Genomic DNA, 18,099 nt, shown 5'->3' with positions numbered 1-18,099 from the left:
TTGATGTTGGTAGCTGCATTGGAACAATAAATGTTTCCTCTTGGCTGTATGGTTTGGGGTTTTTTTAAGTACACACTGTAATTCAGTTTTCCTAGCCAGTGACATTTATTTGCTTTTCATTTTTTATTTCAATATGCTTCCACATCCTGAAAGTGATACTTTTTTTAGTAACTACTGCGTCATGGATATTAATAATATAAAAGGAAGGGCTGGTGGCTTTGTGACTGCCGAGCCATTGTGTCTCTGTCAGGCTGCTCCAGGCATTAGAAATGGGTTTGAAACGGGTACCGGATGGATTCCTGTTGGTGGCGTTTGGTTTTTTAAAAACTACACTGAGTGCTGCCATAAGCACACAGAGAAGGACCAGCCGCCTGTCACTGGAGCTGTGCGGCTGCCTGTACCGCGTGGCTGCTGTGGGCAGCACAGCACATGTGGCCAGGCATGATGCCGGGCCAAGGTGGCTGCCTTGCTTCTGGTATTTGAGCAGGGTTGTCTGTTTTCTCCCACTTTTTTTGCTGCTGTCCCTCTGTACAACTGCTGCTCCTGACTGTAACTGCTTACTGCTTTGCAACACAGGAAAAGCTTTCAAGTGACAGGTACCCTCATGGAGCTTTAGGGACAGGGGTCTGCCGCACTCTGCCATGCAGCCTCTGTGCGAAGGCTGCCGTCGCGTGGGTATCCTTCCTGGGGTATGTGCTTATAAGGAGGCAAAAAAAAGAGTGTAATGGAAGTGTTTCCCTTTCTCCACTTGTCCTTTCAGTAATGCAGCAAAATTTAATCCGGTTCAACCTTTCCAGGTTTTGTATTTTATGTCGGTTCTGGAGACGTTCACTTAACTCATTCTCCGGGTCTTGAGATTTAGCGAGCACCATCCAAGAAGAGCAAGGCTGGCTGAGGCGCCTTGCACGCCGCTGTACCCTGTCACCCCCAGAGAAGGACCGGAGCGTGGCTGGAGCCGCCGCCTGGCGCTAACCTGCTCTAGATGAGAGGGACTGGGGTGGCAGCGGAGAGGGAAGGGGAAGGCGGCTCCTGGTAAACTTACGTGATCGTGTCTGTGTGCCTTGTTTGGGCTTCAAACAGGTAAGAGCTGTTGTGTAGTTACTCAGGTGGTGGAACTGCTGCTGTCATCCCCCAGACCCTCTCGTGTTTTCCCATCTTTCATACGGATTGGTACCCGAGCAGCAGCTGCTGAGCGGCTTCACAAGCTTGCAGCCACTCTATTTCCGTATGTCATGGCTCACCATAGCTACAGCTGCACAAGGGAGGCAGCTTGATTTTGAGGTCTCTGACCTATCTGGTAATGGGAATCGGTCCTTCCCTCTGAGTAAAAGATGACAAAAATGAATTACAATAAGGTGACGGTTTTATTATTTATACCATAAAGAGACTTTTTAATGTTATTCAAAACACTTTTTTAAATACTGAAAAAGTTGGGTACACCAAAGCCGAAAAATGGCTCTGCTATACACTGCACAGCATTGTTTTAGTCCCTGTATTTGTTTTATGTACAGAAGCATCTGCAAAATGCATTCTAAACACAATATGCACCTTACGGGTAAGTGTCATACATGAAATAAAACTGGAAGGATACAACCTGCATGTGCAAATGAACTAACAATATAATTGATTGCACTGAATCAATAGATTTAAAATATAATTTTGAAGTACCTTTCTGCACATAAAATGAAGCAGCTTTCAAGTTCAGTAAGTCTTTATACTGCAAAAAACATTAAGTACATTCACAATCTATGTTAATAAAGTAGTAAATATTTCTTCATTCAGCTTTATTTACATTAATACTGTAATTAAACTGAAAAGTACAGTTAGTCATTTGTAATATAGCAATCTTTTAACACATACAAAAATGACCATTTTCTGTATATAATTTAAGCTCAAAATCACAATTATCTCAAAATATTAATTACAATACAGCCATCTCCATCATAATTAAACATGTCTTTTATAAAATGGTAAAATTTTTATTAAAGTAAGCTGTTGGTTCTGAACTGGATACAGTACTCACAAGTAGAAAACCGAACTGATGAGAGCGTTTGTTCTGCCCAGGGGTTGGGGGCAAAGCCAGACGTGCCAGCACAGAGACAGAGAAGGCCCCGACTGACAGAGATGAAGCCTCGTGTGCTGCAGGGCTGTGCCCGGGCTGTGGTGCTGCGGAAAACACCTTACAAGGGCTGGGGAAATTCTTACGCAATGCAATGACATCTTTCACTTCCAGAATATTCGCTGGAATTGTCCAGGAAGAGGACTGGCAAAAAGCAATTGGGTTTTTTGGTTTGGGTGTGGTGTTTGTTTTGGTTTTTTTTGTTTAAGAGAAACTATTTAAATTCTATGATTGGCAAATAGTGTCTTTTTGAAATTTGCTTTTCCATGGAAGTTGCCGCCAGCCGCCCTGCACGCCCTCGGCGGGGCAGAGCACGGGCGTCCTCGCCTGGCCTCTGCATGCCACTGCTGTGCCGCACACGTGGCTTGACGCCCGCCATCACCAAAGGTGTTCAAAACAAAACCAAACCACCAATTAATTCGTATCCTATCCAAACTACTGGCCTGAAAGTTGTATCGTTACGTTGTATTCCGCTCACACTGGCAAGACTGACAAGTGAAATTTAATCCTTAAATCCAATTGCCTAAAAATGAAATCATACATCTTTCTGCATTTGCTTAAAATTGAATTTTTGAAGGCAGAAGGGAAGAGCGCTGAGGCGGGACAGGGACGTGGTGCACACTACCAGCCCGTGGGCAGGGAGCTCAAACTTCAGATAAAATGTTATTCTCATTTGGGAATCCTGAAACGTAAAATCCCACCAGTTACAGCTGCTGCTAAGGTAAGTGGCAACTCCGCAGCCCTCGACCGCGGCGTGCCAGCGCCTGCTCACGGACTGTGGCAATTGGATACTTGTGTCTAACCCCGTTTCTGTTTTACAGGGCCTGCCTGGCAGTGCGGGAGAGGGGTGGCACGGTGGTGGGACACAGCCCCGCTGCTTGTCAGCTTCCTTCCATGGAGGAGGCTGGGCAGCGCCGCACCCGGGCTCTGGCCCTTTTCCTCTAGGCGGTTACTTCCCCTGAGGCCCAGCGCTCCTGCTGCTGACCTTGCGTCGTGTCTTGAGACCAGAGCCTGCACGTGAGCCGGCTGAAAGGTAGGGTTTGTCATTTAATACTCCCTTTGCATTCACTGTTGCATATATCTCTATCAGATACATACATATATATACACACATATCCATAAGTACGCATTTTTGTGATTGCATAAGGTAACTAAATGCTATATTACAAGCCAGAGAGGTTTAACCAAGGAACGCCTTCACCTTCAAAGTGCTTACTAGCAACAGCACACCAACCTCCTCGATGTTTTATACTGCAATTCTGAGTTGGACTTTGGGCTCATGAAGATTCGTGCTGGTCTGTAACATGAGGGGTTTCACTTTCCAGATGTTCCTGTATGAGCTGGAAATACAGCTGTTAGAGCAGCGTGGCCAAAGGCTTCTCACTCTGTTGGGAAGAAGGCTGCCCTACAAACGCCTCAGCGGTGGGGCAGGCGGGGTGTCCCCAGCGACCCCCTGAAGGGCTGCCTGCGCTGCTCCCAGCGCTGGGACCTTACCCTCAGCTGTCGCTTACGTGCTCAGCTTTGTCCTGCGCCCCTGGCTGGCACACCCTGGCCTCCCCTCGGGAGCTAGCGTAGGGCCAGGAAGCATAGACATGGACATGTTAAAAATACCTTGGAAAACACCAGAGCAGATTTGATGATGTTCATGGTCACAGATCTGCACAACTGACTGCTAAATGTCAGAGTTTAGCAACACCCAGATAAACACTGCGAGCTGTGAATGGGAAAAGGTGTAAATTATGAAGACCGGTGAGCCCTGCAGGTGTCCTGGGGGGCTGCTCTTTCCTTATTTTGAAAAAAACCAACTAAGCATTTTGGAAACAGCATTTTTTCTCCCCCTGCTCCTTTCTTTTATCCCCACAAGAGCTGCCTTGTAACAAGACTGCAGAAAAGCAAATGAGCCCATCTGGCCACTGGGTTTTGGCACAGCACGCTGGGTGGAGGAGGCCCCGCAGGGGGGGTACGGCGGGTAGCGCAAGAATGGGAACAGTGGCACTGACCACTGAGACCCTTAAAACTTGTTGCAAAATGAGGATGAGGGAATTACTGTGCAGGCTTCCTTTTCTAATCTAGCCCTTCCCTGAGGAGTGTTAGTTAAGTGTTTATTGCATGGGAAAAAAAAAAAGCCTAAAAAAGCCAAACGGTGTGTTCCCAGCTAACAGACGTATTGCCATGGGAACACGCGCTGGCGGGGGAGAGCTGCTGGCTGCACGCTGGACTTCCCCAGGGTGGTTCTAGGCACAGCCCCTTTCAGTCAGTAGGAAAATTACCACCAGTAGCTTTACAAAGATCCTGCGTTTGAGTGCTTGCGTTGGTGCGGGAGAGCGCTCCGTGGGCTGGGAGCGCTGCGCGGCCTAGAGAAGGGGAACCACCTGCGTTTTGAGACTCTGCTTGCCTGGATCAAAACGCATTCACGCACAAGAAAGTGAACCCACCCGTGGAGCTCACCTCAGGGTGAGCTGCCACCTGACCTCAGCACTTGCCATATAATTGCATTTAGTAGAAAAAAATAATAAAATACCCTAACTACATGCGAAGCATGTGCATAACGTCATACCCTACCCGTGCCCAGCTGCACGTGGTTGTGTCTGTGAGGTTACAGGAGACCTGGCAGGAAAGACAAATGTGCAAGTTTTTCTGAAAGCCTAATGTAGAAATCCTAAGTAGTCCCATTTAAGTAATTTTAATTGCTCATAATATTACTAGTGATAGCTAAACATAATTTCAGCCAATTTGAATAAAAATAATGCAAAAAATAAGTATTTGGTATTTTTGGGGCGGAGTGGGTTGGTGTTAAAGTGTTGCTGCTGTACGTTTCAGCTGGGAGTCCAGACTCTCCCCCAGCCCCTTTTAGAGTGTCACTGGGAGTTTTGGCAGAGTTAGGGACTTAAATGTGACAGTCCACTGCACTAACTTGATTTTATTGTAATTTCCTTTTGATTATAATTCATAAACGAAAGCACTCTGCAATGTTGAATCATAGTCCTGCACACAGCCCCACCGGTGATGCCACTGTGCTTCAGCTCTAACAACTCAGCCTGCAGAAAACCACCTGAGCTCAGAGTATGGTATTCACAAGCGCCAAAGCTCACTTGCTTTTTCCAGTTACCCCATTTTTACCTGTCAGTTGTTACCTGGCAGAGCCTCCTCATCCTTCTTGTATCTGCAACTCCCAGCCACAGTTCTGGTGCTACGTATGGAACGTGTACATGTAATGCTGCTGCGTGTCTCGGGAGCCCGCCCTGGCATTGTGCTTGCGGGGGGCAGCTGGGTGCGTCGTGTGCTGTATGGTGTCATCGGACAGTGGTGCAGCATCATTGGAAGCGTTTCCCTGCTGGAAGTGGCATCCAGGGAAGGGTCTCTGGGCTGGGGAGCTGTGCCGTGGTGCAGTGCCTACAGCGTGCGTAACAGCAGATGTGCCGCTTCATCCTGCACGGTCACCCTCAGAAGAGTGATTTTCCGCATGAAAAGACAAAAGGCAGCTCCACAGAATAATTTAATGCATAAATGTCTACTAAGGGACCGAATTCCCATTCAACATAAAGAAAGTAAAAGCTATGTAGGTGTCCACAATTTCCTGAACTTGATATTGAAGAAATCCTTATTTCTGCGTTCAAAGGGCAGAGATGACTTCAGAATGGAAGGTTTGGCCTCTGAAAAGCCATGAATGTTAGAAAAGGGTGAGGAGGGCTCTGCGGTTTGACAGCACATGGTGAAACTACATCCATGTGCTAGAAAACTGAAAGCAGAAAAGACTAGGCAAACAACGAAACCAAATCTCGTGAATTCAGCAAGTTTTTTTAGCTTGTGGTATCAGGAAGATTTAAAAATTTGTTGAAAAGTATTAATTGTCTATTAAATCTATGTTCTGAATATCATAAAACCATTTACTCAAACTGTAAATTTTTGGATCAGCTGTGGCTCACTGTGGCATCTGGTGGTGTGTTGCCTCTCTGGTGGTACAGAAGCTCTTCCAGCCGGAACACTCGCTTGGATAAGGTGAAATTCATGGGATGTGGGAACCTGCTCAGTCAGCTTGGAATTTATGTTTTGTTAAAGTTTATACTAATACACTTAATTGTTCCTTTTGACTGAGGAGAAAAAGGGAGATGCAGCCAGCCGCAGCACAGGGAGCTTATGCGCCAGTGTGGAAGTGTCACTTTCCAAGTGACCATGAAAGAAATCCCCGAGCGGAGCAGAGAGCGGGGCTGCAGCTCTGCAGTGACGCAGCCCGCCGGTTCAGTGCCACGGCCTGGCCGGGCTCTGCTTCTCACCACTGGCCACAGAGTCCAGAAAGAAAGAAAGGAAAAAACCCCACAAACCAACCAGAGAAGTTATAAAGTTGGGGCTTCATAATAATATTAGGGGGTGGTTCCTACTCTACCTATTTGACTAATTTGTAATTTAATTGTTAGGTATGGGTTCTTTTCTCTCTCCTGTGTGCACAGGTGCTCTTCAGCCACCCGAACCCAGAGCGAGTGCTGGGCAGCTGGTACCCTCAGCAGGTTTCTCTTCCCTGACTTTGTTTTGCTGCAGCCCGGCGAAGGCCCTCGCACCCCAAGCTGCCTGTGTGGGAACGGGCAGTGCCAGTGCCTTTCGGTGGTGCCAGGGATGCTGGCAGCGCCTTCCACAGCTCAGTCCTCCCGCTTGCTGTGCACAGGCCGGCAGCAAACCCCCACAGAACGTGCCTGCACCTCTGGGAGCAGCACTAGGCCCACAGAGCAGAGCAGACGTGGGACAGAGTGGCTGTATTGGCTTCTGAAATCGAGTTGAATTTGAAATATAATTACCTCAGTCAGTGTGCACTTGCTGGGAAAAGGAGGAAGGTCTAGGAATTTCTACAGGCTCTTACACGCAGAAAAGGAAAATGTTTGTGGCTGTGCCCTCGTGCTACAGCTACACTCCTCTGACCTGGGTTTTTCGGGGTGTTTCTAATCCAGCTGGAAAAGGTGCAGGCGAGCCTGTCCCTCCTGGAGCAGGTGCTGGCTCTCCCTGCTGTCCCTTGCCATCAGTGGCAGCAGGTCAATGGAAACTGGGTCCCCTGGAAAAAATCTGGTGGGAAGTTTTCTTACATTTTTCCCTCCTGCTGTCAGTTACGGACACCTGGTCTGCAGAGCTGAACCCGGCAGCTTTGCAGTCCTGTGCTGTCAGCGCTCCCCGTGGGGACAGCGCCCGGGCTCCCACCTGAAGGGGCTCCAAGCCGCACACTTCCGCAGGGTGGCTCGGTGCCACTCCTGCTCCCCTGCAGCGTGGCACAGCCGGGCTGGATCTGCTCCCATTAACGAGACCGTGACTGAAGGAAAGGATCACATGGAGGTTAAAGCCTCGCTGATGGTGGGTGCAGCGAGCAGGGGCCAGCGAGGCTGGGCAGCAGTGAAAATACAGACCAATGTAAGACTGGGGCAATGGGCGAGGCAAGGAAAGGGCCTGCAATTTTAAATTAAAAAGTTAGGTAATAAGATTAGCAGCAACAAAAGGGGTTCTACTGCCACCCGTCACAACCTTCTTCCGTTTGTGAAGCATACCTGTCTGAACTCCCTGCGCGTCGTTTAGTGTGTTCACACGGAACCAACTACAAGTGTCAAACGAAAGGAAGTTAACCAATTTCCGTGTAGGTTATTCATATCTAGGTCCCAGAGTTGACAGTATAATTTATTAAGTATCTCACCCTGTATAGTGACATTTTTTTACTAATTAATATGGAGCCAGCTATACACACTGCATATGTACAGGTATTTTCATAAGGCATATAATATCTTTGCATTGAAAATAAATGAACACTATTAAATTTAATTTAATATATACTTTCTTTGAGGTGTTTATGAAAATATTTTTTCTCTATATTTTTGTATGTGACATGATAGAAATATTTCATGGGAAGTACAGGTTAATATATTTTATCTTTATAAAGGCATATACAACTTTGAGGCAGTGTTTCTGATGGACAGTAGAATTCCTAAAGAATTTGTATGTGCTTCTGTGTTTTGAAATCATATGAAATTGACTTTTAAGAAGTAACTTGGTTAAAAAAACGCACCAATGCACAGCCAGAGGCTGACAATTAAAACTAATACATAGCCACATGAACAATATTTTATATAGTTAATATATTTTTTCCAAGATGATTGGTACTAACATAGAGTATTATACATTTGGCACTACTGTTTGCCATTGGTCCAGCAATTGGCAAAAAAATTTGTTTCCTATGTATAAATCTGTTTGAACATTAGATCTGGCTAGACATATTTACTATTTATAAAAAAATATTTAGACAGTAAGCTCACGTTGAATAACTAGGTCTACTGTATTCTGGAAACTCTTCAGTAGTAGCACAGCTTTCTCGTGTTCCATATGTACAAAACTGTGTCCGTTCGCCTGTAACACAAAGACAAGAAAAGAGAAATCAAATGAGGTATCAATTAGTGTCTTCATTTTGGGGCAGCAAAGGGGCATGTGAAAACTAAAGCCAAGCCTAAAATAAACGGTCACTGCGTTAACGACCTCCTGCAGGCAGGGGTTTGTGCCACTGAGAGAGCACGTTTCTGTTGGGCAGATGCTGCACCCCGTGGCCTCGGGCAGGGGCTGAGCTAGCTGAAGCCGGGGCTCCTTTCCAGCTCACATTCTTCCCTGACTCTGGGACATCCCGCGTATTTGCTGAAGCAGCAGGAACGCTGGGGCGTAAGGTTCTCAAGCACTGTGAAAAGCTCAAAGTTCATGCTGCCAGGACGCATCGCCGACAGCAAAGGTGGGCTGCGGCTCAGAGCAGGCGCAGACGTTCTGCATGTGCAACGAGGCAATAATTTACTGGATACACTGTCCTGCTTTCAGGCTAACCAAGTCCTTCCATAACTTGGCAGTTAGCATGCTAGTTAAAAGAGTCAAATTTTAAACATAATTGCCAATGGTTGAGTGTGATCCATGAGCCAAAGCAGAAGATACAAAGCGAAAGACTCAAGCGAGCCTGCGAGGCCATCGGACCTGGACGGGGTGCCGCTCTCTGCAGACACCTGCCACCCCGCTGGCCGTGGGAGCCTCCAGACGCCCCCCGGGTGCCCTGCCACAGGGGGGGCCCGCAGCGGGCAAACGCTGCCCCTGCCCCCGCCATGCCCCAGCCGGCCTGGCCCCGGGGCCCATCGCTGCAGGCCGGCACGGCATGGCACAGCGCTCGCTCCGGCAGGCGGCCAGGCTGTCCGGGGTGGAGTGGGGCTCCAGCTCCCAGCCGTTCTGCAAATGTGCTGCACTCCCGCAGCACACGTGCATAGCTGCCTTAACTAGCGTGTACACCAGGTTAGTGATGCCTTTGTGCTTTGGTTAATAAACTACCCCTGGCTGTATTAAAGGCTGCCGGGCGGGCCCGGAACGATGGTTACAGAAGGGCAGCACACACGTGGCTGCAGCGTCACCTGGGCAGGAAGCCCCTGAGCGTGGTGGCGCTTCCTCGGCATGTGAAGGTTCCTGCGCAACGGTGTGGGTTGCTGCGAGCTCTGGCGCCAAGCGCTGCACAGGTACGGCAGCGGGCAGGCAGAGAAAAAGCAGCAGCCACGCAACAGTGACAAGTAGCTCACACAATTAACTACAGCACACAATTAACTACATTTGCCCTGAGAAACAGGAATACAGATTTTGGGCAGGAAGTTTCAAAGACATTGATTTATGAGCCACAGTTGGGCACCCTTCTGGCACTCAGTTTGAGGCCAGCTTGGACTCTCACGTAATTCAGAGGGAAACTGAAAAGGTTTCAGTTTATTGGCCACACAGCACTGGGATCTGTACTGCTCATTCGGAGAGGAAAAACAGTAACCACCTGCAAAGAAAGCTGAGAGCAGGCCAGCTCTGCCTGCCCCCTTCTCGGCCCCAGCCGCGGTGAGGGGCGCGGGAGAACACGGGAGAACACGACACGTTCAGCTCTTGCTAGTGGAGAAACTTCTCTACAGGGAAGGTTTCTCGGTGGAAGAGGGCTGCAAGGGATACACATCCAAACATTCCTAAGCAGGTCACACCCAGAGGGATTTGCTACTTAACATATAAATTAATGATAATCAAAATCTACTCCTTTCATTCCTGCTGTGGTCTCACACCCCTCACAAAATATGCTATGAAATCTGCACTTATATTTACACATTGAGTTACTATTTGGTTCTAATTATTAGAATGGTTTTTAGCTGAATCATGGAGCCACCAAAACACGATTTCGTAGAACTGAAGGGCAGCCTTTAACATACGGTGGAAAAATTGTGTGACATGGCTGACAGAGCTGCTCTCTCCTTGCTGACAGCCGTAGCAGCCATGCGACTGTCCCTCCTTAAAAGTCACCTAGTAAACTGCTGCTATTTTTGTAACAGAAAAATAATTCCTACTTATCAAATAATTCAAGGGCAGAGGACTAAGACTGAGAAAACACAGGAAGGTGGTTCCTCCCTCGGAGTCCCAGCAGAAACTGGTGTCACCACCAGTGGAAGACAAGCGGCAGAGATAGCACCAGAGCCAAAGAGCAGAGATAATGGGTGAAGAGGAACTTCCTCTGATGCGGTAACTGGTGTGACAGAGCCCTGGTCTCTGGCAGGGGGTTGTCCCATGAGATAAATGCAAACAGAGGTGATGGTAACAGTGGAAAATGGGGGCGGAGGTGAAGTGATGCTGGTGACTATCAGCAGTTTCAAGTTCTGTTGCCTAGGGGACTGGATACTTTCAGCTGAAGGCGTTGCTTATATCTGAGACGTAAAACATCCTTCATCACAGTTAGGTGTTTTCCTCTGTTAATTCCTTCATGAGATTAATGACCGCCCTTTTACTTGCCACAATACAAACGAACACCTGGTGCTAGCTACTAAGCATGGGCAGAAGTAATTGCAAATGAAAGCAAAGTGTTCTTGCCAGAGAACTGGACATGATGTGCGGACGGTGACAAACGAGAAACCCTGCTGAGTCTAATCCATGATCCTACAAGAATGCCAATGTGCAACGTCAAACAAACTTCATCAACCTGATTAATATATAAGGAGAGTAAAAACTGCTGTCCCCCCAGAAATGCAGCAGTACCTTAAATGTGACTCTGTAAATATACGTAAGTGCTCTTAGTTCAGGAACACATGCTGAAACACGAGAAATCCCAGCTCCTGAGGGCCTGCTGCCCATCAGAGGAAATCACCTGGCATAACTATAGCTAGAAAATAAAGGCAGGTCAAAAGCGTACGGCTTTGACAGAGACACGCGAGGGGCACACACGCAAGGGGCCTGACCCTGTGCAGAACACCACGGCCCCCGCACCACTCCGTCAGGACCACTCGCTGCCGTATGCCCACTGCGTCCCCATGCAGGCAGCCCCCTCACCTTATTTTGCTGTTACTTTTTAACATATTTTACTCATTTTTGTTTCTCAGATCAGCTTTCAATATAGCACCTTGAGTATTCTAACTACTTCTCTATTCTGCATTTCACTGGTATTGGAACACAGTAGCCATTAAACACGCGTTGCCTGCTGTAGGCTTGAGCTGGTAAAGTGCAGTGCCTGGTAGGAGGGGCAGGGGGAGCGAAGGACAGAGGGAGGCAGGAGGGGACAGGCTACCGAAGACACTTGGAACACCTTTGGTTTGCTGACTTCCTTCACACAAATGATTGAAACACAGTTAACTTCTTACCCTACCCGTGGGAATGGCTGTAAGGACTGTTACAAGCCTTTCCGACAACTACAGTGTGACTCTCTTCCTTTTGTCAGAAGCAGCTGCCAACAGCAACACATTTTCCAGGCTTAACAAAATAAAAATCCAAAATCAACCTCGCAGGACATGGTAGAAAACACTTTTCTACATGGATGCTGTTATTTTCTGTGAATGAGGAATTTGTGAAAGGTATGTTCAGCAATAGCCCGCCTTTCTATTTAAAAGTTCACTGGAATGCAGAAAATACTTGTTACAGAAACAAAAAAGAAAACAGAAAGCTGAGATTTCTCTGTAAATTAGGCAGATGCTTCCATGATCCAGCATGGATTCAATAGTGGCTGTTTTTCATGAGAGTGCATTCAAAAATGCTGAGGCAGTGAAAGAGAGGCAAAAATACTGCAATTCTGTCAAAAAATGTGACTACATAGCTCCTTACCCCAGGGCCAATCAGCTGCAAAGGTAAAAACTAAACACGCCTTGCTTTGTCATATACTACACTTGTGAAACTGCTTGTAAAGCTCCTTCCTCCCTGCACCACTGGTGTGGGGAAGCCGGATATGATGTAAGGATTATTTTGATTTTAGAGTTTAAACATGTCACCTGAGTCCTTTCTGTGACAGTTTATAAGCATTAACCCTTTCCTGCAGTGCCGCCCCCGGCCCCAGAAGGCTGGTGCTGGCAGCCACAAGCCTTACTCAGCACCCCTGGGGAGGGAGCAGGCAAAATGCAGGATGGCCTGGCTCCTGGCTGTGCTGCGGCCCCTCTGCTCTCAGGGTGCTCCCCGGGTGTATTTCAGCTCCCCGCCAGTCAGGCAGCACGCCCCAGTGCCTCTTTTTCACATCCTCAGTTTGCTTTCAAACAGCTTTATTCCTCCCAAGACCAGCTTTCAAAAGTACTGCGGTAACACTGGCATAACTCAATACTGAACTCCTGTAACAACACCATGAGCAGTTAACTTGTACTGAAAACAGCGTCACTGTACTTCTAAGACGCAAAGACTGAGCTGAGTTACAAAGCAGTTAAATCCATCCGTACCTGGAGGATCTTATCGCCAGGCTGGAGCAGGCTGGATGCTGGTCCGTCAGGCTGAACCCTAGTAACAAAGATACCCTATAAGTCAGAAGTAACAGAGGTTAGGATGCTATCACCAAGAACTAGTTCCCAAAATACAGGTGTCTCCCTAACTGGTGTCTGGGGGCTTTATATACTCTGGCAATGGTCTAAACACTAAACTCGTTTTTTGATCTGATTGCAGTCAAACACTAGTATGGGTTTGTAGCGGCTCTCCATGACCTTCAGCTGCTCACCACCCGACAGACACATAATTGTGGGCCATTTGAAACTAAGATTCCATGTCACAAAATAATGTCCAATATGAACATGGCAGGAGTAACAGGGTTATCAGGAGGATAATTAAAATGGAGCAAGCATTGATTTATTGGAATAACGCATACCATAATCTATCAGTGACCTTTGTTTACTTCCTCTAAGAAAAAAAAAAAAAAAGTTTAAAAATAATTTCTAAAAAGTGGTCTCGCTATTCAGCCCTTGAGATATTCAGAACAATGGTCTGTAGGACTGGCACTTAAACCAGTGTCTGATGAGTGAATGACTGTGAAAAGGGAAAAGTTGTTAAGTAATATTTTTAGATTTTTTTTCAGAATTTCAGTAAAATATGTTAATAAGCCCCCAAATCAAAGATGGAGTTCCTAGGTGATGAGCCCATTTGAAATATTTCCCATACAGCTCATGCTGCCCTTACTTCTGTCCCCTCAGTCCCTCCCCCTGCTGTGCCTGCCCCGTGCCGGGGTGAGCACTACGCAGGCTAGAGCCGAGCTCAGGCTGACCCTTAGCCACTTACACTGCTCCCACAGGCACCAGAGAAATTCCCTGCTTGGTATCACCACGCAAATCATGTAGGTCCTTGAGGGATCTGATAGCCTTCTGCAGCAAGGTACTGTCCAGGATTTCTATTAACCTTATAAAAACCTGAGCTCCTCGGGAGCTGCTTAAATTTCATCCACGTGCCATTAACTTGACCCAAGTCTGCCGTTCGGAACGACTGATCGCTTCTGTGCGTTTTATGCTTTTCCTGTCCTTTCCTTGCCAAACCAGCAGCGTGCCACGGCAGAGGGGTATCGTCAGGCACCAGTGCTCACTGCCATCCCCGCTGACCCCACCTCACAGACAGAACAGTACCCTACGTGCGACTTAAACCCATCGCAAACGACTGGCGTGTCTGACGAGAGAGCACCTCCCTCTTAGCGCCTCTGTGATACTTAAAACATGATAAATCTGACTGAACGGTGCAGGCAGCCACATTTCAGAGTAACAACACAGAAACATACAGCTGTAAATAGTGGTCTGCACATTACTGGTGCAGACACATTCACAGTGGGATACAGACTCTTCTTTAGTAATTTCAAGCGAGGGATAGATGGCATAATGCAGCTTAATTCTAGCATCACACACTGAACTGTGGAATAAACCCATAATGTTATGAAGTGTAATTCTAGTGTGCAGTCTCACAGAAGGACATCGAAGTATGTATGTTTTAAGGGAGAGTCATTAAAAAGCCTAATGGTTATGTCATTAAATGGAACTACTCTTGATGTCCAAAACAGGGATTGTCAATGAGAAAACTGAAAGGAATTAAGACTGTGTTAGATTTCTATTTCCAAGGGTATTTTACATTTCCAGTTAGCTTTCTGTTGTAATTCCGAGTCATGGGGAAATGATTTTATTTAATTTGCCTGCAGATCTCAAATTTTTGAGAAGAGATGAAAAGACAGTTTTAATTTCATCATTTGCCAAACATAGTATTTATGGAAGTTATGACTGTCTCTTACTGAACCCAGTACTATCAAAGAATATAAACTACAAGAATATGTTCTACAAAGAGATACCCATAGTACTTGTTTTTCAACAAACTCCAGTCAGTTTTACTGCACGGAACAGGTAAATTCACAGGTCTAAGAGCCCACTTCCTAATCCCAAAGCCCCGTGTAGCTGATAGTCACCAGGTGTTGTGTTTTTACTAGGCTTCCTTTTACTGTACAGAGATTTATCAGCCTCTGAAACATGCAATTCCCAGAACGACTACTGAGTCTCCCTGGCCCTCATGTACCATAACGGTGACAGGTTTAATTCCCAGTACAGAGCACAAGGCTGCTTCCACGGTGTGTGTGAGGCACCAACGATCTCCAGGCCAGGGTCCAGCCAGGCCGGTTTTATTCGGCATTTCAGCTACCTAGCGATGCTATTACTGGTTTAGTATCCCCTCTAATGACTTTACTCAAAGTCAAATCAGGGGCTATATTGACTCCTAAAAGAAAGAAGTGAGAGACACAATTCGCCAGAAAACAATCTGAAAAACTATCTTACACATGGAATACAAGGCAGACACCTATGTGCTTTCTGCTTTGATTCTCTAATCTTCATTAACCAGGGGGAAAAAACAAACAAACCCAAAAATTAAAAGGCAGCGAACAGCACTCCCTTAACAAAAAACCCCCCAACTAGTGAGGCACAGGAAAAAACTTCTTTCAATTATCACAAAAGAAGTGCATAAAAATTTTACTCATGTTCTCTATGTCTCCACTACATAGCACTCTAAAATAAGGACTAATTAGAGAAAAACTTATAACTTACCTTATCAGAAGGTTTGAATGGATTTCCTTGTCCACTTATTCCACCACTGATACTAAAACCAAGGCCAGGATTCTTCTCTATCCTCACACAAAACTAGGTTAAAAAGATACAGCAAGGTAAGTCAATGCCAGCACTGAAGCTTGTCTAAACAATGGCATCTTCTTTGCACAGATCCCGTCTCACCATTAACAAGACCAGCTGACTCTCTCAGAAGCTGCATTACACAACACCAAGTCAGCCGAATATCGTTATAAACTGAAAGTATTGCCACGATTTTAGCCTGCTGCAACGATGCCGTAATATTCACAGTGCTACATGGATTTTTGCATATATTTTAAGATTTTATTTTCAAGCAGAAAAAAACAACCCTTTAGACTTCAGCAGTTCATACCAGCCAAACATTCCAATTAAACACTGGGATAAATCAGTCTGTGAGGCTTCACCATGTGCACTTTTATTTTTCTAGGTGTCACACATGCAGCATCCCTGGGTGCTATGCCTGGGACAAACCCAAGGAGTAAGTACTGTGAAGCTCTGAGACCTTCAGACCATTTTCAGGACCAGAGCCACAGCCCTGGTAGCCTGCACTGAACACCAACCACTTTTACAAGTGCCATACTCCGGGAAATAGTGCTGAATCTTATCTTTTAGTCAGGATGACTCTAAATGACATTGGGTAATTGGATTTAAAATAAAAATTGCTTCAGTGTAGCTAAATGACTACTCATTGAGCCAGCCTGAGCATGTACTCGAGCCACACAAGCAATTGCTTCTGAAGTTCAGTGCAATACTCTGGGAGTTAATATAGGCAGCTACTCGTGTGAATTATCAACACTTGACACAAGAGAAAGGTTTACTAATGATTCTGAACATTATTCTACAAGTCAGGTGTCTCAGTTGCCATCATTAAGGGACAGGACCACTTAATGAAGAAACTCCTTGGCACCCACTTGGCTAGACGGGGGTACTGGAGCCACAGCTGGCCTTCCGCAGGGCTGAACCGGAGCAGCCGATACGAAGCGGGGAAGACCTGCGCCGTGCCAGACACGCTGCACGCTGAGCACTCAGCTAGGTTCCTGGGAACTGGCAAAGCCAGCCAAGTCATTTGGTATGACCCAGTGACATTAGGTCTGTTTGGGAGCTTCAGTGCCAGATTGTGTCGCTTGGTCCATCCAAGAACAAAAAGGCTGTTGGTGCTGGTGCTGGTGCTGGGGAAGAGGCCGGAGCTGCCCACCCACCCCCAGCTCGGCCGTACCTGCTGATGCTGCCCGGCCCTGCTGCACTGTCACTGCCCCAGCTCCCTCCTCCTGCTGTACACAGGGCAGAAAAAAACAGGGAGTTTTTGTCCAAGTGTTATTTTATAGACACACTTTCTCACCTGCTCCTGATATGCATCCGTACTTCTCTGACCCTTGGTTTGGATTAAACATCGCCCCGTCTGAGGTGCTCGAGAGCTCTGCGAAGAGGGAATCTGAATAGGCAGCGGCGGCTGGAACTGCTGGATGGTGACTTTGTTCATGTTTCCTTCATACTGCTGCTCACGGCTCCGATGCTGTAGGCTTTGCGATCCCATTAAAGTCTGGATATGGCTACCTGCCTGTGGGTAACGTAACCCGTTAGGCCAGAAATTCAGGAAGCTGAAAAGAAGCAATTATTACAACTTACAGAGTCAAGTAAAAGCAAACCTCTTAAATCATATCAGAGGTTTGCCTTTTGACCACAGTTGGAAGAAACTGTGATTAAAAGCAGCAAGGATAAGGCCATTGCGTTCAGTGACCCTAGGCGGTTGAAGGGAAGTTAGCTGTATACCGTATGTTTTATAAACAGAAAATATTTCTTTCCTTCACGTCATGATGTATGCTCCTGCTCAGAATGTTTTGTGAACTGAAAACGTTTAATAAATTGAAGCAGGGTGGATTATTCATCATAGCACACTCTGAAGATAATGGAATGGGTGTGGTTTTTTTCTGAGGGTAGTTTGGAACAAGATTTATAACCCAAATACGGGTATTGGCCAGTATTGTGCACTATGTACGGAAAGCACAATCAGTTGAATCCTGTGCCTTGTCCTCAGAACAAATGTGGCTCTTGCAAAATGTAACTAATCAAAGTATCAAATTTCTATGGTAACATCTGCTGATTTGAAGCTCTAATATTTTGTAAATGTAAGTGAAATACTGCATGTACATTGACATGGCCTTTTGATATTTTCAGAAAAAAATGGATGACTGCTATCACTCTTCGTTGCCTCTGTCCCCACCACCTTTCACGCTTGCAGCTGTGACCTAACAGGTGAGGTCTGCTTTCTGTATTCTGTTCTTGACATGGTGAAGTTACATACTTGCTTACTCTTTGATACACAGTCTCTATTTAGGTACACAGATTACATAAATATTTGAGGCAAATCTTTGCAAAAGATTGCAAAATGTTGTTTCTTATAAATACTCACATGCAACTTAGCTGTAAGGGAACAAGCAAAACCCATGCTCTGTTGTATGATCAAACATTATTACCTCCATGAAATACCACACCGTTGCTACTGAGAGTTTTCAGATTATATGCACCCACCAACCAGCGCTATTATTTGAACAGCTTGAATGTGACAGAGCATTCTGATTGCATGTCCCAGTACCTGTGAGCCTCTACGCACAAAACAGACCTGCTTAAACA

At 46.4% G+C, this 18,099-nt stretch overlaps 1 protein-coding gene across 6 annotated transcripts in view; it reads right to left on the bottom strand.

Moving 5' to 3' along the window:
• Positions 1–200: 200 nt before the first annotated feature.
• LRRC7 (leucine rich repeat containing 7) overlaps positions 201–18,099 on the bottom strand; it is a 183,742-nt gene continuing 165,843 nt past the window's right edge. For 4 of the 6 annotated variants that reach the window (XM_055725249.1, XM_055725243.1, XM_055725244.1 and 1 more), the window contains 4 exons: positions 16,808–17,026; positions 15,430–15,522; positions 12,814–12,888; positions 201–8,494 (listed from right to left, as the gene is read on the bottom strand). In XM_055725249.1, the coding sequence (XP_055581224.1) occupies positions 8,387–8,494; positions 12,814–12,888; positions 15,430–15,522; positions 16,808–17,026 (495 nt within the window). In that variant the 3' untranslated portion in view covers positions 201–8,386. Of the gene's footprint in view, positions 8,495–12,813; positions 12,889–15,429; positions 15,523–16,807; positions 17,067–18,099 lie in introns of those variants that run through there. The other 2 variants (XM_055725246.1, XM_055725247.1) reach the window with 2 other exon arrangements.

The sequence above is a fragment of the Falco cherrug genome, chromosome 12, assembly GCF_023634085.1.
Source record: "Falco cherrug isolate bFalChe1 chromosome 12, bFalChe1.pri, whole genome shotgun sequence".
NCBI classification, from domain to species: Eukaryota; Metazoa; Chordata; class Aves; order Falconiformes; family Falconidae; genus Falco; species Falco cherrug.
This window is presented reverse-complemented; position numbering and strand designations above follow the sequence as displayed.